This window comes from Triturus cristatus, chromosome 3_2, assembly GCF_964204655.1.
Source record: "Triturus cristatus chromosome 3_2, aTriCri1.1, whole genome shotgun sequence".
NCBI lineage: Eukaryota > Metazoa > Chordata > Amphibia > Caudata > Salamandridae > Triturus > Triturus cristatus.
In genome coordinates, this window is record NC_140584.1 from 98,494,748 (window position 1) to 98,516,596 (window position 21,849).

The window sequence follows — 21,849 nt, forward strand, 5'->3', positions numbered from 1 at the left end:
AGCACTGTCCTCATCCGATCATTTGACCTGCTTGGTTCTCTACTCTGAAATGTCCTATCTGCAGCTCAGACCCACCCCTTGGTCACTACGTTTATAGGCAACTTCAGATTCCACCTTTTAACTTGGAAACACCATATCTGTGAAATCCAGGTAATCCCCTCCCACTATTCCACAGAATATAAATTAGCAGAATTGTGGTCTCTATTATGGCTTGCTAACTGCAAAATGTTAAAAAGCACATTTGTAATCTGTCCGCTACCTTCACTGCAATTTACCCAGCGATCTAGGTAAATTCTTTACATTTGTCAGACGTCTTTTTTATCATATTTTTTCTACTCAATTCATATATCACCCGTCTACCTGTACTTAACCATCTAACTGTACATTTAAGGTCTTTGCGTACTGCATGATGCCAGGTATTGTACTTCTCCTAAAAAGGATAATTTCTCTATAAATGGAGATACAACCCAATACAAATTGTGCACTTTACCAGGTAGTAAAAACTGTTGTAACGCTACCCGCTTATATGTTGTATGTCAGTAACATAAATTAGTTTTGTGGGAGAAATAAAAATAACCTTGCTATGAGCTTGTTCACCGAGATTTTGACGTGACTTACTCATGTAGTACTCATGAAGGAGTAAATCAGGATCACTTCAAGGTTAAATCAGACCTAGTCATAGTAAAAACCTTGTGAATCTGGCCCTAGGTTACTTCGAAATGTAGTGTATTTGGAGAACACTGTTCCAGTAAATATTATCATAATGTGTTCTCGTCAGTGTCTTGGTTAAGAAGCATTGTCAGAACCAAAAAGGCCTGTGTTTAATGTGATAACCCACGGAAACAGATTTTGTTTGTGGTTGTATGTGTACGAGTTAGCTCATTAAAGTCCTGCTTACTCACTTTGGCATTGCTTTTGCTGCAAGAAAAGAGAGGAGGAAGAACAATTAATAAGCAACAGATAGAAAAGATAACAGGAAAATTCAAAGCGGGAAAAAATTGCAAGAAATAAACATAAATGGAAAGATGTTAGGTAATACATAGATCGACTGAACAACGGGGAAGAAGGAGGGAAAAAGATAACAATGATTTATTTCTGTATGCAGTGCACTTATCAGAGAAATTGTGTGATGCTTCAGTGTACTCTTGGGATGTAAAATAGTCCCTCGTGCATTGCACAGCAAGCACTCAATAAGAGGCTGAGTGATGCATTGAACAACCAATTGCATGATGGGAGAAGGAAATACTCCTGAGGGGGAAATCTTAGACCACTTTTAGTATATTTTAAAGAATTCGTAGCAGTAAGGCTGGCAGACAGACTGACCCTACAAACAGGAGGATGTGTTGTTCTTTAATAACTGATATTGTACACTAACGGAAACATTTTATTGGCTGGTGAAGTTTTCTCGAGTCTAGTTCTCTTACGTGTACAGTAAGAACTGTGGAAATTTTTGTTGCCTGAGAGTCGTTTACATTACTCACCTACTTATTCCAGGTGTATAAACAATGCCTATATTGAGAGAAGCTGAAAAAAGAAAAGGAAAATCTTATCTATCATTACACAAAGATAATATTAAATATTTCACAGATGTTAATTGTTTTAAGAACAGTATGTCAAAAAGGCAAAGTGCTTGGGGTCCCCAGTGTTCACAACAATCAGACAATGCAGTGGTTATAAGATGTAGAGATAAACAACCAACCAACACACACAAAATAAAAATGCTGTGTGTCTGATTTTATATAATTTTCACAGCTAAAAAATTATATTTTAATAGCGTTTCGACCTCTTAATTATTTGTTGACTTCATCTGGTCTGTAGCTTGTATGGACATTGAGTGTGCGTAGCCATATTAATTTATGGGCTTACATCTTTAGTTCAGTGGTAGATGCAGCCATTGTTCTGGGATTGTGTGTCGTATTTTGAGCCACAAATGGTATGAGGACCGAGAGTGGGAAGGTCGAACCAGGGATGTCCGTTAATATCCCACTTTAAGGAATAAGAGACTCCCTGTTGTACGAAACACAGAGATAACTGGATTTTACTTCAGAACCAGGAGAAATCACAAAAGTATTGGAGTGTAAGCGCAGGAGGGCCGCTTTTTGGAGAACCTGTAGAAAGTACAGCGGTATCCACCTGTAATCAGTATGGGTCCCCCGGTTAATGGATGGAGAAAAGAGGCATTACATGGGATTCAGTTGTTCCAATTGAATCAATGTCATAAGTTAGCAATAGGGATGAAGCCTGTCTGTCTCTTTGTACAAAGATGGAATCAAATAAAAGCGGCCCCAAATAATACATTTTGAAACCCAAAAGAGTGGCCCATGTTTGCACATGGGGAAGTTTTGAACTCGTTAAGACCCTCTGTATATGTGTTTTGCAAGGCATGGATGACTGCGTGGATTTGAACTTACTGCAGCAATGTTGGTTTTAATATCCGGTAAATCAACAGGAAAACCGCCAGAGCAGACCATAAAACAAACACACACTAACAGCCAACACAATGGCGCTAACACTGAGTTGTCATCCCAGCCCATCGAGCACTGCTCGATTGCTCTGTAGGTAGGCCAGTCCGACATTGGTGGACGCCCGCAGCAACATGCCGGCCCTCCCTGGCACAGACTCTATATTAGTCCTGGGTAACCACTGTTTCTTAAAAAGTTATGTAATCACTCACGTACCCTTTGGGCAAATTGGGTCGCTCTTGTATCCCTTGTGCACCCATTTTAGCGCTGGCACTGGTAAGTAAAAGAAAACTGAGCAGGATGCTTTTTGTTTGTGTTTTTTTTTGTTTTTTTACTGCCACGAAGAACGCTGCGCTCTGCCGCTGCCGGCTGCCGCCTCATCTGCATTTTCATGGCGTCATCTGTTTCCAGACACAAATCGCTCCCGAAGAGCGAGGATCTCGTTCTAATCGTCCCGAGACTCGGTCCCTTCATCAGTAGTCAAAAGGAAATGGGCCCATTACGGCAGCATCGAAATGTTGAAATGTTCAGTCCCTTCCCATTGCGTTATAATTAAGATGTGGCACTTAGAAGTAATTACTTTAGCATCGTCGCCTAAATCAGCAAAAAGTAAATGCTCTTCTAACTCTGTTCCGTTTCTTTGATTCTAGCCACGCTCTACGCATCCTGCATCTTGCTTGGCGTGTTTCTGAACAGCAGCGTGCCGATCTTCTTCGAGCTGTTCGTGGAGACCGTGTACCCCATACCGGAAGGAATTACCTGTGGCGTGGTCACCTTCCTAAGCAATATTTTTATGGGCGTGCTGCTGTCGTTACTTGCGTTTTACCACACAGGTAAGCCTCAGAAAGCCAAATCTATTGAGGGGTTGTATTGAACTGCGGACCCCATTGCAGTCCACTGCAGCCTGTTGGGAAGTGTTAAGGTATGTGGAAAAGCACCCACAACAGGCCCTAAATATGTGGCGCTGACCTCCTGAGATGTACTATGGGTCACTATCTGGAATGGGCACGAGCGGGTCCCAATCCCTTTACTTATCCTGTTGGCACTCCGGGCTACAGGGTGCAGGTGACTTCGGATTGTGTCCCGGCGCCATAACTGCTAGGTGGTTCACTGCAGAATCTGGGCAACACAACCCTCATCATTTATTGGAACACCGGTACCTGTCATCCCTCAGGTGCGCCGATAGTCTTGGACTGACTGTATACTTTAAAAAAATGTGTAAAACGTTAGTGTTGAGTAGAAATGATAACCATGTTTTTTTCTGTGATGCCACTAACTGGAAAAAGATCGTTCCACCATCGTAAAGCATAGAATTTCCTGTAAAATTGTATCTGCATTGATAGAATGATGCCTTCCAGTGCAGGAACCCAGAAGCCTTTGACTAGTGGAAAACATCTCATGTTTGCCCAATGTTACAGCGACGTTGGTAGCTTCACCTCAGTTTTATTTTCCCTCTCAAGGAAGGACCCTTATCACAGTTTAGCCTTTAATGTGCTGTATCGTTCCAAGTTAGTCAGTTTTGGGTAATATTTTTCCACTTCACAGATACAGACTTATTATGCTGACGTTCGCTGCATCATCTTCTTTCAAAGATTTGTGGTGCTTTTCGATATTGACCTGGGAATGACCGGGAGCAGTACCCTGGAGCCCACTCTAACATTAGCCAGCCTGAGTCAAGCGAATGAGCAGAGTTTGTGCAGAGATTTTCTTCTGAGTGCCTGAGAACTTGTGACACTACATTCAGGAATGCTGAGTTACCATATGGCTCCATGTCACAAGGATACACTTTTTCCAGTCTTGGACTTTTTATGCATCATATTAATTTTAAAAGATAATAAGTGAGTCCAGGTGAAGTAAACTAAATCTACAAATCTCAGAATCTACTCTTATGGTAAATGAAAGCCTGTACTTTTAAACGAGAAGTCTTTGTATCACTAAGTCTTATGGTAACCCCAGGAGAGTTGGAATAGAGTTGGGACAGAGGCTGGGCTGGACACTTGAAGAAATAAAAACATACCTGTGCCACTCAGCATTTTACGTGGATACTAATAAAACAATTTTCAAGAGGATTATTAAGTGCCCTCAAGAAATATGGGATGCCTATTACATATAACAAACTACAAGCATTTGCCGCCTATGTAGAGGAGGTTGACATCTAAGCAGTTGCCTAAACCACAACTTTTCCGTAGTGTGTTTCCGCTGCTTACATGCTGGGCCTGTTAGTGCTTATAAGAAGGCAGAATACTGACTCTCACCCACAGAAGGACATGTTCATAGGTGAAAGCAGGTTGGACCCAGTGACTGGGAATCAACAGGAGTCCCCCTACTTCTAGTTCCAACTCATAGCATATATTAATCCTCCAGTCCCTTGTACTAGTTAGTCACGAAATACCCGGACTCATGCCACTATGGTTCAAAACATAAACATTAAATACAGGAAATGGATCTAGTGAAATTAACACATGAGCAGAGACTCCTCCCAGTTCACAAAACTGTTTGACATCTCCCATTATTCCCCTGTTTTACTGTATATAGTTTGCTCACTCACGTAATCAACATGCACTGCGCTGTCAGCCCTTTCACATCTGTTTCTAAACCTATTTTTATTATAGGATTGATGAATATATGTGCACATGGACTACTGAAACCAATCTTCATTGGGTTGGATCATTTTCTTTCATTATTTTGATTTGCTACTATTCAGTCCTGTTACTATGACGTTACTAAGCTTTGTGACACCATGGATATATTTATCCGTCAGGTTACAAATCACTTGATTTTCTTATTGAATGGCTCATTGGGAACCACTGTTTATGATTTTACCCAAATCATGTTTCTGGCAGAGCCAGACGTCTAGTTCTAACTTCACAACTGTATTCAAGCTTACTCAGGGCTAGTGAGAAAGTATCTCGTATAGCTCTGATCATGACTAGATGGACTGCTGCATTTTCCATCCCATATAAACATAATAGTAAGTAAACTGGCCAGCTAAGTACACCGAGTTCCTAATAGTCAGAACGTCGGTAAATATGAGCAGACATGAGGACAGCTTTGTGGGTCATGGGTATTAAAAGAAGAACTCAATTTAGGACTACGAAATGAGGGAAGCAATATTATACACTGTGGCAACCTAAGATATGAGTTGTTTTGTGAAAGTAAGAGCCCAAATGTGTATCTTTCAACACTGACATCAAATGCAAGAAGATTGTTCTTTTCAGAAATTAGTTTAAGTAGGTTGCAGCCGAATTAGTTGACTGAAGTAAAGCTCTATGCTAAAACGAGGTATATTAATTTTTTCTTCCATCCACCAAGAGGACAATCCAAATATCACTAGCATAGATATATTCCTGACGCAATAAACCCAGTCAACTCTTAAACTGGTAGATTGAGAAGTATAAGATACATTCCCGGCAGACTCCGCTTGTACCACCAGTGGTTCTGCTGAGTGAGGTTACATCTAATGGTGTGCCTTAAAGGATGAAAATACACCCCATAAAACTAACAAAATCAGTCCCTGACATCTCTTTTGTCTGCTGCCATGAGAATAGCAATTACCAGTATTATCTCAGTGGAATTTCCTGGTTCCATATCATCCAAAAGACAGATCCAAACACCCTTGAAGTACTGAAGCTATTGGTTAAGGCTTGCGGCTGCCCTAAACTGTTGATTTGATTTTGCAGTTTTTTATTGGAGATGACAAACCGGACTTGGTGCACATCAATGTTAGATGGGAGCAGAACTGGACATACTCCTCAGTGAAAAGGAATGGGCAAAGTTCTCGGGCATACACAAAAAGTTTACAGAAACATGAAGCTTAAATACACCCACTTTAATTATCAACATATGACTTACTTGTCCAGCAAACAAGTTAATCGGATGATATGTATAGAAGATTTGGCCTGCCCTAGGTGTAATCCTGCAATGCCAGCTTCTATCACGTGATTTGGGCTTGTAATGAAATTTAGGTATACTGAAGATAGGTTGCGGAACAGCTTGACTCTTTGCTCTGTAGTGAAGAACATCTTACCCCGCAGGTCTGCTAGTTGGATCTGTTTTCAAAAGACTCGCAAAGCAGGCAGTAACCTGGCAATAATTCTAGCGAATGATGCAGCACTTCGTGATGAGTTGGAATGCTAAAGCGCTCCCTCCCAATGATAGATGACTGCAAGATCTTAGCAAATGGACCAAGTCTGAAAGTCTTCCCTGCGTGTAGAAGAAAGAAAGGCCCTTCGTAGGAGGCCACTGGTATAAATGTGAGACGAAATCTTATTAAACTTTGAAAATCGTGACGTGAGCGAATAGATTGTCCTTGGGAAAGTTAAGGTACGGCATGCCAGTGACTGACCTCATCCCCCCATACTTTACCCTATCATTAACACCTACACAAATGCTCGATTGCCCACCACCCCCAAAACTTTTCAAAATCACACTGAGTTTGGTCTAAATTAGCTGGTTTTCTTTATGGTCTGTACCTGTAAATCCTTACCTATCATCACTTACTCTGGTTGAATATGTTATACCTGATTTTTCTTCTGCTAAAGGGGAAAAAAAGAAAATAACAGTACACTGGTATGTATCTTATTCGCATTATAGCTGAAATGAGTGTATCTGGCTTTCTGATGGTGTTGCATTTGTACGTTAAAAAATTACATGGATTTAAAAAAAAAAAGTCACCCAGGAGACAGTTATCATCCGTGAACCAGTGAAACTACTCTGTCACTAACCATTGGACAGGAAACGTTAGAAACACAGCTCAATTTTGGTAGTGCAGCTAGATGAAATGAGAGTTTCTTGAATGGAGGTGGCACTTCCGCAAGCTTTAACTTCTAAGAACACCCCCTCTCAAAGGCCAAAATTTGATGAGGGATTTTAACGTAGAAATGATCACAGAGGAGAGACCTTTAATAAGGTCTAACACGGAGAACCAAGTCATAAGCAAACATTGGACACAGTGTCCAACAAAACAAGCTTTGTAATTTACCCAGTAGCGCTTGACAGAGTGCTGTGGAAATCTTGTCTAGTTGTCTGTACCTTGGTGGTAAAAACACAATTGAAATGAGATAGTAACAGAGTACCTACAAGCGAGGAATGCTATCTAATGGCTCTTGTAACCCAGTGAAGGGAGGGAAATTGTATTTGCCAGAAAGAACTTCTCGGCAGATTGTCCTTTTGTTGCAACCTTTTTGCTTTTGGTCTGTAGTCATATTTCCTCTTCCTCCTTAGATCTTAGACTATCTTTGTTTTTTAATATAATCTTTTGACCATAAAATTCACAGAGGGTAATGCTAAGGAGTTCGCCTCTACAGATGGCTCTTGATAGAGATATAAAGATAGGTAGTAACAGAAGCTACAATGACATGAATCGAGGAAGACCACGTTCCTTAGATGCTAGACATGAGTACCATTGAGTTGGGTAACAATAAACATCTGTTATTCAGCTCCAGGACACCTACAGGTAATCGTGCGCTTTACAAATACACATGATATGTTACATCATAAAAATGGGGAGGGAAACTTGAAAGTGAGATTACAATGGATGCTACAACAAAGCCAGCAAGATGGATCAGTGAATTAAATGCTCACTGCTGACATTTGCTTTGATGTGCACTTCACAGTTTTTAATCCTGACGGGGCTGACTAATTTAGCCTTTTATTCTTCCATGTCAGGAAAGTAGAAATGGTGCGTTACATGTAGTGGTTGGACTCCGCCAAGTCTCATCGTGTTGAATACTCCAAAAAATAATCCCAAGTTAACACAGAGCCCAGACACATTTATAGGCTGTTTGACCGTGTATTTTAGTACATGTGGACCCTCTTCTACATTGTTTGTTGAAAACAGGAGATCGTCCATGAGCACTTACTGAGTTACCCATTATTCTCGTCTGAGTTTCAGACTGGGACAAGCAATGAGAACCTGCATAATGAGACTTGTAGGGAAGATTCCAAGCCCAAGTCTCTGTTGCCTCTCATGTCCTCTATAACTGAATGCAACACAATTGTATATGCTCTTCGGTACAAAGACATGTACAAGTGGTATTATGAAAGATGTGACATGCCTCGCATATCCTGGCACTAGGACATAAAGAGGTTGCTAAGATGGAGGGTTGGTGTGGAGGTGAGCTGCTTAAGGAAAATAAAGACCTTGACCTCAAGAATCACAAAAACTAGATGAGAATGGATGCATTTTCGATTAGCTTGTTTTTTTAAACCTTAAAATTATTAAGTATCAAAACAGTTAGTGAAGTTTGATGTACTGTTTCCCTTCTGTTTAGCTTTGATACAAAAACATTAATTATTTTCACCTTCCTATCTATAGATTTCTTAGGTTCCCTTTGCAGTTTGTAGGTACTTTTCGTATGAAATTAAAAAAAATATATTTATATTTCCACAGATTTTCTACAGATAAGTGGTGCCTCTGCTCAAGGGTGGCTCTACTTAAAGCTGGAAGTAAACCCCTAATCACATATTCACCTAATTTCTGAATATGGCATCCCTAACTTTAAAAATCTGAAATGGTCTTAACTGTAGAAATTGTTTTGCTGCTAAACTGTATTTCATAAAGTGGAAAAGGTGTTCCCGAATGGTGAAACCGAAACCCCTTCTGTAGAGAGTGTGGTGTATATTTAATCAGCCAAATCACCACTTCCTTCATTACTGCTCCAGAGCCAGTCTTTCCACCCTTTCCTTAAACTTGCTACTTTTTATTTGTTTTCTCACCTCCCGCCTCTCTTTCTCAGCACTTAAATTCCTCTCCCTAGTAGACCTGTCCCACATCGTGTTAAGGATATGCATGGCTGGAGATATGTTTACATCATATTAAGATGTTAGTGTAGCAGACAAAAGGTGAATGTTGGCATGCAGCACACAATCCTACAGCGCTATTCCTCAGTCAAATGGTAGTGACCAGCTGAAGGAAGATTTTCGGATTAAGATATATATGTTGTGGCGTGTTTGGTAGTCTGTTATTGCAAGTCCGTATTACCTTGTCCCTGTCACTGTACTTTGCGGTTCGATGTTGATTCAGGGACAGCATTCAGTCTTGCGTCTTCTCCTAGTCCTCTTCAGTTGGAGGCCGGATCCCCTGGTAGTGGCGGCGATGGACGCCTCCCGGAGTTCTAAAAGATCACAGGGTTTAGGCCCAATTGTGAAGGCTGCTAGCAGACGTGGTCTTAGTGCTCCCTTTTGAAGGTTGCAAGTTTGTCTCCCAATTCTGATGGAACTTTCTTGGGATTCCCCAATCCTTCTCCCCTGTTTCAGAATCTCCTCTTTAATCCAAACCTATTGCCAAACCTGATGGTGATGGACGGTTCTCTCCCCCTGGTGGCATGGCACACTACAGGTGGAAATTCCTGGGACTTTTGAGACCGTCTGAGATGCTCTTGTCCAACGCCTGGGTGAACAGCAGAGCCAAAAGATATAGATCGGATTCGACAAGATGGTTATGTTTGTGTTATAAATTTTAAATGCGATGGTGTGCATTGAATCCATGCTTTTGCTTTGTGGGTCCACAAAGGAGTTGAGACTCCAATATATTTTTATTTTTTACCTCTTCGCTGCTAGGCCTTGCCCCCCCCCCCCCCCCCCCATAGGTAATAACAGTTGCTCTACGATTCTGAGTTCCCCTAAGTCTCCCGATAAAAATGGTACCTCACTTGTGTGGGTAGTTTTAGTGCCCACGACAGGAAACGGCCCAAAACGCAAGGTGGACTGACCCTTCTTTTTGCAAAGTGCCTAGCTGTAGTTTTTGAACCCTAGCTCTGCCGCACCTAGGGAAACCTAGCAAACCTATACATTCTTGAAAACTAGACACCCTGGGGAATCCAGGATGGGGTGACTTGACTGGCTCTCACCAGGTTCTGTTACCCAGAATCCCTTGCAAACCTAAAAAATTGTCCAAAAAACCAAATTTTCCTCACATTTCTGTTGGGGAAAGTTCTGGAAACTGCGTGGATCCACAAAATTCCACCCACCCCACGTCCCCCAAAGTCTTCCGAGAAAAATGGTACCTCACTTGTGTGGGTCGGCCTAGTGCCCGCGACGGTAAACGGCCCAAAACGCAAGGTGGACACACCACATTTTCAGAGTGAAAAATGACCCTTTTTTTGCAAAGTGCCTAGCTGTAGTTTTTGAACCCTGGCTCTGCCGGCACCTAGGGAAACCTAGCAAACCTATACATTTTTTAAAACTAGACACCCCGGGGATGCTAGGGAGGTATGGCTTGCGTGGATCCCCCAACGTTTTCTTACCCAGAATCCCCTGCAAACCTCAAATTTAGCTGATAAAATCACTTTTTCCAAACATTTTGAGTGGAAAAGTTGTGGCATCACCGGGCTGACACAAATTTCCTACCACCCAGCGTTCCCCCCTGTCTCCTGATAAAAATGGTGCATCACTCATGTGGGAGGTCCAAGTACCTGCGACAGGCAAGGACCAAAAACCTTTTGAGGCGACATCAAAATTGCCTATCACAAAACGACCTGGTTTTGCAAGGGGGCTCACCTGGGTTTTTGGCCCCGTGCTCGGCGTCCACCTAGGAAAATCTACCAAACCCACACACTTCTGAAAACTAGACAACCCGGGGATTCCAGGGAGGTATGGCTTGCATGGATCCCCCAACGTTTTCTTCCCCAGAATCCCCTGAAAACCTCAAATTTAGCTGAAAAAAATCACTTTTTCCACAAAGTTTTGTATGGGAAAGTTTCGGCATCAATGGGCTGACACAAATTTCCTACCACCCAGCGTTCCCCCACGTCTCGCGATAAAAATGGTGCCTCACTCGTGTGGGAGGCCCAAGTACCCGCGACAGACAAGGGCCCAAAACATTTTTTGATAGGCAATTTTGATGTCGCCTCAATACGTTTTGGGCCCTTGCCTGTTGCAGGTACTTGGGCCTCCCACACGAGTGAGGCACCATTTTTATCGGTAGACTTGGGGGAACGCTGGGTGGGAGCAAATTTGTGTCAGCCTGGTGATGCCACAACTTTCCGACACAAAATTGTGTAGAAAAAGTGATTTTTTTCAGCTAAATTTGAGGTTTGTAGGGGATTCTGGGTAAGTAAACGTTGGGGGATCCACGCAAGCCATACCTCCCTGGAATCCCCCCGGTTTCTAGTTTTCAGAACTGTGTGGGTTTGGTAGGTTTCCCTAGGTGGCCGCCGAGCACTGGGCCCAAAACCCATGTGACCCCCCTTGCAAAACCAGGTCGTTTTGTGATAGGCAATTTTGATGTCGCCTCAATACCTTTTGAGCCTCTACCGGTCGCGGGTACTTGGGCCTCCCTCACGAGTGAGGCACCATTTTTATCGGGAGACCTGGGGGAACGCTGATCTTCCCCCGGAGGGCAGATCAGGGGCCACTACCCCCATCTGCCCCCCGGGGGGGCAGAAAGACTGGAATTTCTCCGGGGGGGGTGGGGGTATTGGCATGCCCATTTTGTGCAGCCCCCCACCCTAAGTAAAATTGCCCCCAAAAAATCCCTGGCATCTAGTGGGCTTTCTGACCCCTGGGGGGGTGTATTTGGGGCTACTGCCCCCATCTGCCCCCCAGGGGAGGTAGAAAGACTGTAATTATTATGTTTTGGGGGTGGGGGCATTGACATCCCCGTTTTGGGTAGCCCCACCCCAATTTCAATTGCCCAAAATAAATCCCTGGCGTCTAGTGGGCTTCGCCCGGCGGGGCAGATTGGGGGCTACTGCTCCCATCTGCCCCCTGGGGGGGCAGAAAGGCTGTAATTTTGGTGGGGTGGGAGTGGGGGCATTGGCATACCTGTTTTGGGCAACCCCCACCCAAAGTAAAATTGCGGGGGGGAAAATCCCTGGCGCTAGTGGGCTTTCTGCCTCTCCTGGGGGCAGATTGGGGGCTGCTGCCCCCAGGGGGGGGCAGAAAGAGTTTAATTTTTTGGGGGGGTGGGGGCATTGGCATGTCCGTTTTGGGCAGCCCCCACCTTAATTTCATTTGCTAAAAAACATCCTGGGGGTCGAGTGGGCTTTATGCCCTCCCGGGGGGGCAGATTGGGGGCTACTGCCCCCATCTGCCCCCAATAGGGGGCAGAAAGGCTGTAATTTTGGTGAGGGGGTGGGGACATTGGCATGCCCTTTTTGGGCAGCCCCCACCCTAAGTAAACTTTTTAGAGCGAAATCCCTGGCGCAGTGGGCTTACTGCCCCCGGGGGGGGGAGATTGGGGGCTAATGCCCCCATCTGCCCCCCAGGGGAGGCAGAAATGCTGGTATGCCCAAAACACAATGGGGGGAGCAAAGGACCTTGCCCAAGAGGCCGCTCTCCCCCTCCCTGGCGCTAGTGGGTGGATCCCTGCTTGGGGATCGCCCTCCTGGGGTGAACCCCAAGCAGGGATCCACTAGGGAAGGGTACCATTGGAAAGGGGAGGTTCTCCCCTTTCCAACGATACCTCTCCCAAGTGTTTCGGTGCTCGGGAGGCTGAGATAGCCCCACGAGCACTGAAACTGAGTTTGTTTCGTTTTCAATGTAATGACGACAGCGCGCCATATGCGCGATCGTTATTACACTGAAAACCAGGGGAGGGCCTCGGGAGGTTGGGGAAGCTCTTTCCCACCTCCCGAGACACATAAAAATAAAGGAAATCCCTTTGCTGTTTACAGCAGAGGGATTTCCTGCCCCTGTCCGTCATGAGCATCGAAGGGGTTAAAGGATTTACCTTGATAATTATTTACTGTTTGATAATAGAGTGGCTCTTAGAAGTGTATTGTGTGTGTAGATAACTACACCTAAAAGAGAATGTAGTCTTTCAAATTATTGAGGAATATCTTGTTGCCTTTCTCAGAGAAATGAACTCCATAATTTCTATATATATGCTCGATGTCAAAGTGCAAGTTGTTGTAGATGGAGCCCATGCTGTGGTCCCTAAGAAATGCAGAAACAGTTTTATTAACATGTTTCCTGGCTTTGTCTGTCTGTGGACAAAATTTGCCTGGCCTTTTTCCGTTTCTGCTTTTGGCAAATGTTTGCGAACACCAAGGCAGTATGAGGGAAAGTGCCATTAATTGACCAAAGGTATCCATCATTAGCATTTCCAGTCCTACCCCAGTAAGTGTACCTAGGTCATTGACATCACAGTGCACAATCATGAGGTCTGGATGTTGGCAATCTGCAATGCTTTCAACCAAAGGCAGCCATTGATGCCACTTTAACTCTCTCTGGTCAATACAACTAATGTCCACATTATGCAAACCAAGTCCTTGTCAACGCCACTCTTTCTAGAACAATCTCTAGTACAAAACACAAAGCTATGACCCACAATCCACACTCAAACCATTTTGTAGTCAAGGAGGAGTAGCACACAGGAGAAGACTGGAGCTGAATGAGACAGTTTTCAAAATGAAAGGCAGTTAAAATGGAGGACAGCACTCAATTAAAAAAGCAAAACAAATTCGTTTGGATGGTGTAAATATGCAGGTAGTTTAAAATTAGGTTGTGGTTTTGAGAAAAAAGTAGCTAGATCTGTGATTGGCACTGGAAAATGTAGAAAAATGACCTACTGGCGCTAGAGAGTGTTTCAAAGGTGTTTGCTGTGGGAACTGAGGGGAAAGCAGTGTGGGGGAAGGGTTTTGAATAGACTTTACTTTCAAACGTAAAAGTAGAGTAGTTTAGACACATCCCTTATTATGGAGGAGTTATTTTCTAAATCAGTACTGTCTTACAAAGTTAAATGTAGGTGCCAACTTATAGTAGTGTAATGTTAAATGGTTTAATGGACTCCAGAACGTTAAACTACTGGTAATGCCAGTAAAGAAACAGCTAGGTGGCAACCCTATACAATGTGTGTCAGAGAGGAGAAAACCATGACAGCTTAGTGTCCACTAACAGACCCATAGCACCACTCACACACCAAGTCACAGAACCAAAGCACCACTCACAGACCCACACAGGCCCTCACACACCCACACAGGCCCTCACACACCCACACAGGCCCTCACACACCCACACAGGCCCTCACACACCCACACAGGCCCTCACACACCCACACAGGCACTCACACACACACAGGCACTCACACACCCACAGGCACTCACCCACCCACAGGCACTCACCCACCCACACAGGCACTCACTCACTCACCCACCCACACAGGCACTCACCCACCCACACAGGCACTCACCCACCCACACAGGCACTCACCCACCCACACAGGCACTCACGCACCCACACAGGCACTCACGCACCCACACAGGCACTCACGCACCCACACAGGCACTCACGCACCCACACAGGCACTCACGCACCCACACAGGCACTCACGCACCCACACAGGCACTCACGCACCCACACAGGCACTCACGCACCCACACAGGCACTCACGCACCCACACAAGCACTCACATACCCACACAAGCACTCACATACCCACACAAGCACTCAAATACCCAAACAAGCACTCACACACCCACACAAGCACTCACACACCCACACAAGCACTCACACACCCACACAAGCACTCACACACCCACACAAGCACTCACACACCCACACAAGCACTCACACACCCACACAAGCACTCACACACCCACACAAGCACTCACGCACCCACACAAGCACTCACGCACCCACACAAGCACTCACGCACCCACACAAGCACTCACGCTCCCACACAGGCACTCACGCTCCCACACAGGCACTCACGCTCCCACACAGGCACTCACGCACCCACACAGGCACTCACGCACCCACACAGGCACTCACGCACCCACACAGGCACTCACGCACCCACACAGGCACTCACGCACCCACACAGGCACTCACGCACCCACACAGGCACTCACGCACCCACACAGGCACTCACGCACCCACACAGGCACTCACGCACCCACACAGGCACTCACGCACCCACACAGGCACTCTTACACCCACACAAGCACTATTACACCCACTCACAGATAGATATACAACACCACTCAGGCACTCACACACCCACTCACTGACCTATACAGCCACTCACACACCCATTCTCAAGGTTTACAGGTTTAAGTTTGGAAGTAAAATGAAAAAATGTAGAAATTTACCGGGAAAAAGCAGGTTACAGGGAGGTTATAGTACCATTTAAATTCAGAATTATAGTTACCTGCACTAACTATAACTTACGTCCCTGCAGTGCACTGCTTATGACCTCACATATTACACAACTCATGACATGGTCAGCGACATTTCAAATGACATCACTAATGACATCATCCAGTCAGTAAAAGTGTTTTGCAAATGTTTCTGAGACTTGGGTACAACGCACATCATAAGTTAAATTATTATTTTCTTTCTGTACTACTGAGTGATACGGTTTCTAACATATGTCATCTGAGTGGCTTTGTGACCGTGTTTATTGGGTGTGTGAGTGGGTGTAAAGGTGAATAAGTGGGGGTGTAAGTAGCTGTATGGGTGTGTAAGTGGGTGTTGAGTGGCTGTATCGGTAAAGCTTTATGCTGATGGCAGTGCTTTGATTTAAGCAGTGGGGGAAAATGAGCGGCAGTAAGCCACTCTAAGGGGCCAACGCTAGTTTTTTTCGGTCATTTATATCCTAGCTGAAATTGTTTTTTAAACATAATTTAACTCCAATGTTTAAATATGTCTCATGTTTAAATAAGTCGAGACATATTTAAACATTGCCAGTTCAATCAAATAATTGTGAAAAATCTAAGGGGGGCCTGATGCATTTTTTTCTTTACTTGGGGGGCGCAGCATAAAAAAGTTTGAAGACCACTGCTGTAACCTTTGTTTTTTCTGTAAATTTTGACTTTTTTTTATTTTTTATTTCCTAACTGTAATCTTTGAGTGTGAGTGGCTGTATAGGTAGGTTGGGGGGGGTGTCTGTGAGTGGGTTGTGTGAATGCTTAAGTGGGTCTGTGGATGGGTGCATGGGCACTTAACTGGGTGACTGAGTGGGTGAATAAGCACTTGACTGGGTGCCTGAGTGGGTGCATAGCTGTCTCAGTGGGTCTGTGAGTGGGTGCATGAGTGTCTGACTGGTCTGTGAGCAAGTGCTTGAGTCTGAGTTGTTCTCTGATAGGGTGCATGAGTGGCTGAGTGGGTCTGTGAGTTGGTGTGTCAGTGTCTGAGTGGGGCTCTGACTGGGTGGATCAGTGTAGGAGTGTGTCTCTAAGTGGATCTGTCAGTGTCTTGGATCTGTGAGTGGGTACATCAATCTCTAGTGGATCTCTGAGTCAGTGCATCAGTGTCTCAGTGGGTCTCTGAGCGGGTGTGTCAGTGTCTGAGTGGGTGTGTCAGTGGGTGCATCTGTACTTGAGTGCACCTCCAAGTCGGCGTGTTTCTCTGAGTGGGTGCGTGAGTCTCTAAGTGGATCCATAAGCATCTGAGTGGGTGTGTCAGTCTCTGAGTAGGTCTGTGACTGGATGCGTCAGTGTCTGACCGGGTCTCTGAATCAGTGTCTCACTCGCTCAGTGGGTCTCTCAGTGGTTGCATCACTGTCTCAGTGAGTTTGTGAGTGAGTGCGTGCATCTGTGGCTGGGTGCATAGGTCTGTAAGTGGGTGTGTGACTTTGACTATGTCTATAAATGTGTGTGTCTGTGTCTTGTGCGACTGTCAGTGGCTGTTTGAGTTTCTGAATGGGTGTCTCACTGGGTGTATGAATGTGTGTGTGAGAGTGGATGTGTGTGTTTAAGTAAAACTGGCGGCGAGTGTGTGTGTGTGTGTGTGTGTGTGTGTATATATATATATATATATATATATATATATAGTCCAACAAAGTGCCCAATGAGCTTTCGTGAGGGCACACAGCTGAAAAACCACCTTCCAGTCTGCACTTCAGGCTCCCCGCAGTGCCCCACATTTACATTTTGCTGCCTTACGCGTTTCAATGCAGATTGCATCTTCGTCGGAGGCTTGCTTCCCACAATTCAATAGAGCTGGCTCTCTTTTATTTCTATCAATAATTTCTATCAATATACTTGTTTTTTGCAATTACCCTAAGTGGGTGTGTGCATTTGTTGGATTGCTGTCCCCCTTTTTCACCCCTGCAATTTTTCCTCCTTTTTTTGCTTTGCTTTGGTTTTTGCCTTTACCCGCTGAATCTCCACAGAGGTGTTATCCTTTAAGTAGAGTTGTATCGCTTTTTTTGCTGGAGGTGATAGCGGGTCAGTATCATTTGATAGGGCTGAGATTTCCAGGGGAATTGTGAGGATGCATGGATTGGCCAAGATTGGTACAGTGTCCGCATCAGCAATTAGTTGTGGCTCTTTCTGGGTGACCTTAACTCTCTTGTTACTCATAAATACTGAAGTATCAGGCCCACCCTCTGATGTGGACTCTTTTAAAATGGCATCAAGTGCGGTTTTAGTGGCTGCTAATTGCTCTTCAACATGCACAATTTCGCTGTTGATCTAACCCACAGCATCTTTTAGATACTTTGTGATTGGTGCACTCTTCATGGACATCTTCCCTACATGGGGGCAGTAGTTTCCTCTTCCCCATAATCTACAATACAATGTTCAGTGGGGGAGATGGAAAAAGTTAGCTAATAACAAAGTATCCTTACCAGTGAATAGATGTTCCTGGAGGGCCAAGAGGGGTGGCCCTGGGCTGATTAAATGCGCCTCCTGGTGCCCGACAACAACGTTGGCGGCATGCACGTCGCAGGGTAGCCTGGGGGTTGAAGTCCCGGTGCCCCCAGTGAGTCTGGCAGACAGTAGGCAGTGGCGGCGCAAAAGCGCGTAGAATGGCAGGGCAACAGCAGCTGGTGCAGCAGGTGTGGGCCCCCCCCCTCTTCATAGTCAATATTTATCTGTGTAAAACACAACCAAAATGATAAAAATTCAACATGCAGATATAAGGAAGCGTATATTGCAAGAGTCAACTTAAAATACAGATCCTTGAAGTCGATAGCTCCATCCTGGGCTATTACAGTGTCGTGAACAAACAAATCCAATAGTTCAGTCCGACCGCAAGGTTGCGGGCCAGCTGCGATGTCTGGAAGATCCACAAACAGTACCTTGGAAATGCAGGGTGTTGTGAACTTTGCAATGAGATCTGAAGAGGCGGCGTCGCCAGGTGTCTGTTTCGGAGGTCGGTGCAGGAGTCGTCTGGCCCTTGATATCACACGCATTCCAGATCGAACTCTGTGAGGTTGAAATCAGGAGCGCAGGCGTCGCCAGGTGTCAGGGCGGTGGTGCGGAGTGGAGCGGTGTGGTGCCCTCAGGTTGCAGTGCAGCTAGTGGCTCGGTGACTCCATCCAGTTGAGACCAGGGCTGTGGTCACGGTGCAAGAAACGTCGTTTTTTCTGAAGTGCTGTCGTCGGTAGACAATCTGGAGTTGATGGCACTGGTGTCGGAGGACCAAGGCCGCTGTGTGGGACGGGGCTATGTGTCATGTAACTTACAAGCGATGCCCCCTGGCCACAGTGCTGGCAGTGGCGTGGAGGTCAGCTTGGAGCAGTGGCATCAATGAGACCAGGGCGGCAATGTGTAGCGAGGCGGTGCAGCGTGCGGTGCCCACCGGTCACGGTGCAAGCAGCGGATTGTGTCGGACTGTGTATCAGGATTGCAGTGCGAAGTGCGGCGGTGTTGTTGTGGGTCCAACAGGTGAAGGTGTCGGTGATTCGCGTTGGGGTGCTTTTTCCATCCATGGCAGCAAAAACACGCAGTCCCAGGCGCAGGTATCCAGAGGACGATGTAGTCTTTGATGTGCCTGAGACTTCCAACTGGAGGCAAGCTCTACTTCTAGCCCTGGGAGAGCAACTTTAACAACAGGATTCAAGGAAGTTCAGTCCAGCCCTTTCTCTGCCCAAGACAGAAGCAACAACTGCAGGCCAACCCAACAAAGCACAACACAGCAGCAGGGCAGTACTCCTCCTGGCAGCTCTCTTAGCTCTTCCTGATAGGTTCCTTAGTTCAAAGTAATTTAAAGTTCTAAGTTCAGGGCCCCAATATTTATGCTACTTTTCTCTTTGAAGTCTTTGGTAGAAAGTCCCTCTTGCTTGGTAAAACCCAGTTCTGTCCTCCCTGAAAGAGCTTCACTACAGGAGGTGGAGATGGCATTGTGCAGAGCAGCCACAGCCTATTCAGGTGTCGGTGACAACTCCTCCCACCATCAGCATATGCAGGGCACACCTCATCTCCCTTTGTGTGAGTGCCTGGAATGAATACATGAATCAGCCCCTGTCAATCTAAAACCAGACGTTGATTCCACAGGCAGGCAGAGGCACAGGATGGTTAAACAAGATAATGCCCACTTTATAAAAGTGGAATTTTCAAACACACAATTTAAAACCCACCTTTATTAAATTCTGAGCTCAGGGAACCTAAACTCCATTTCTATATCTTGTCCCAATTGAAAGTTACAATTGTAAAATGTAACCAGACAGCTCCTATGGGAAAGACAGCCTTTCGAAGGAGAAAAACGAAATTGGCTGTATTTCACTATCAGGACATGTAAAACACACCAGGACATGTCCTACCTTTCACATACACTGCACCCTGCCCACAGGGGAACATTGGCTTACTGTAGGGGTGACTTAGATCTTAGAAAAGGGAAGGTTGGGGCCTGGCAAGTAGATGTACTAGCTAGGTCAACATGGCAGTTTAAAACTGTGCGCGTAGACATTGCAGTGGCAGGTCTTAGACACATTTGAAAGGCTACTTGTGTGGGTGGCACAACCAGTGCTACAGGCCCCCTAGTAGGATTTGATTTACAAGCCCTGGGCACACCCCTGCACATTACTAGCAAATCAGATAAGCCAATCATTGAAACATCAATCCATAACACAACTCACATTGAGAGAATATGCAATTTAGCTCTGATTAACAGTGGTAAAGTGCCTAGAGTCCTAAAACCAACGAAAAATGGGTCAAAAACAGAAGGTCAAAAAGTCTGGGGATAAACCCACTAAAAATGGCAGGTCTAACATGCCATCATAAAGCTTATTGCATATCGCGTAATGCATTATCTTAAGACAACTGTCCTTGATACACACACACACACATACACCCATAAATATATATTATGCAGTGGCGGCCACCACTGTGTAGTTATAGTTAGGTCAGGCTTTTGTGTTGTTTTACAAATCTTCACAAAATGTAAAAAAAATAATAATAATAATATCCACCTAAACGTCCTCCTGAAAAGGTTCAGGGTGATCACCAAGAAAAAGGGATGGGGGCTCTCAAAACGTGTGTTATCCCTGCAATTTCCCATAGGAAATTTTAGACAGTGCTCCACCAAAAATGCCTGAGAAGGATTATACCGAATTTGGTGGAAAGCTAGATCTTTACTTAGAAAGTGTGCTTTTCATTATTTACTGTTGATCCGTTAAGCCATTTTTGAGAAATGAAGTTCACATTTGGTCCAGCGGGACTGCAAATTAAAAACAAATAGAGTGAGCTGATTGGCTGCAAGGGATTTTATTACCGTCAGCCATCTTGGTCCTGCGGGACCAATTGATCTGATTGACTGGCCACAAAATTAAGAGCAAATGAAAATAAAGTACCATAGAATGGGTCAGGGGAGGGTTACACTGACTATCCTACAGTTAGGAGGGCCCTAGACGGACCCCCTGGGGGTGCAAAATCAATTAAAACAATTTTCAGCCTGACAGGAGTTAGCCTGGACCCTTGTGTGATCCGAGGGAATACTGCAAGACCAAAAGAGGGTCCGCATGGACCCTTGCGGTAGTACTGCTGGACCAGTAAAAAAAAGTTTTAAAAAACAACAAAAAACACAATCCCCATAGGCGGCCAAGGGCCTAGTATGCACACCCTTCACATCCACGCACCAAAGACTCATAAGGTGGCCATGCTCCTACTATGCACAGCCTTCACCTAGTATGGATGTCTGTAATGAGAGCCCACTCCCTGCAGACAGCCAAGCCCCATTAGATGGCCAAGCCCTAATATGCACAGCCTTCGTCCAGCACAGAAGTCTTCACAGAGAGGCCATTCCCGTAGCACACCTGAACCTCATTACATGGGAAAGCCCCTACTATTCAATGCTTTCGCCCTGCACAAAGCTCTTCACGGAGCATCCAGTCCCTAAGCACAATCAGTCCCCATTACATGTGGAGCATGTCCAGCGACGAGTCCTCGCTATGCACAGAGTTTTGCCTGAAGAGGCTAGTCCCTCACCACACCTAAACCCCCTTCTATACATAGCCTTTGCTCTGTTGACTTTAAAGTGCAGAATTGTGTTGTATCTACAAAGAAATGGCACATATGTGCTCTCCCAGTGAGCTGGAATACTTTGTACAGCCTTCTGCCAATATAGGCACCCTTGCGCTATAGCGCAGGTATTTTACGTTGTGCTTAGGATATTTTTTGTGCAGGAAGGGGTACCTTCCTCCACATAAAATACCCTTTAATGTTTTCGTAGTCTGTGTGTGTGCACTTTTCAAGTTTTAGGGTAAGATTATGTGAATTGAG

General features: G+C 45.1%; 1 protein-coding gene across 1 annotated transcript in view; it reads left to right on the forward strand.

Annotated features, from left to right (window-relative positions):
- Window positions 1-21,849, forward strand: part of SLC49A4 (solute carrier family 49 member 4) — a 285,208-nt gene that overhangs the window by 255,758 nt on the left and 7,601 nt on the right. The window contains exon 8 of the mRNA XM_085647320.1: window positions 3,113-3,295. Coding sequence (XP_085503446.1) covers window positions 3,113-3,295 — 183 coding nt within the window. The remainder of the gene's footprint in view (window positions 1-3,112; window positions 3,296-21,849) is intronic.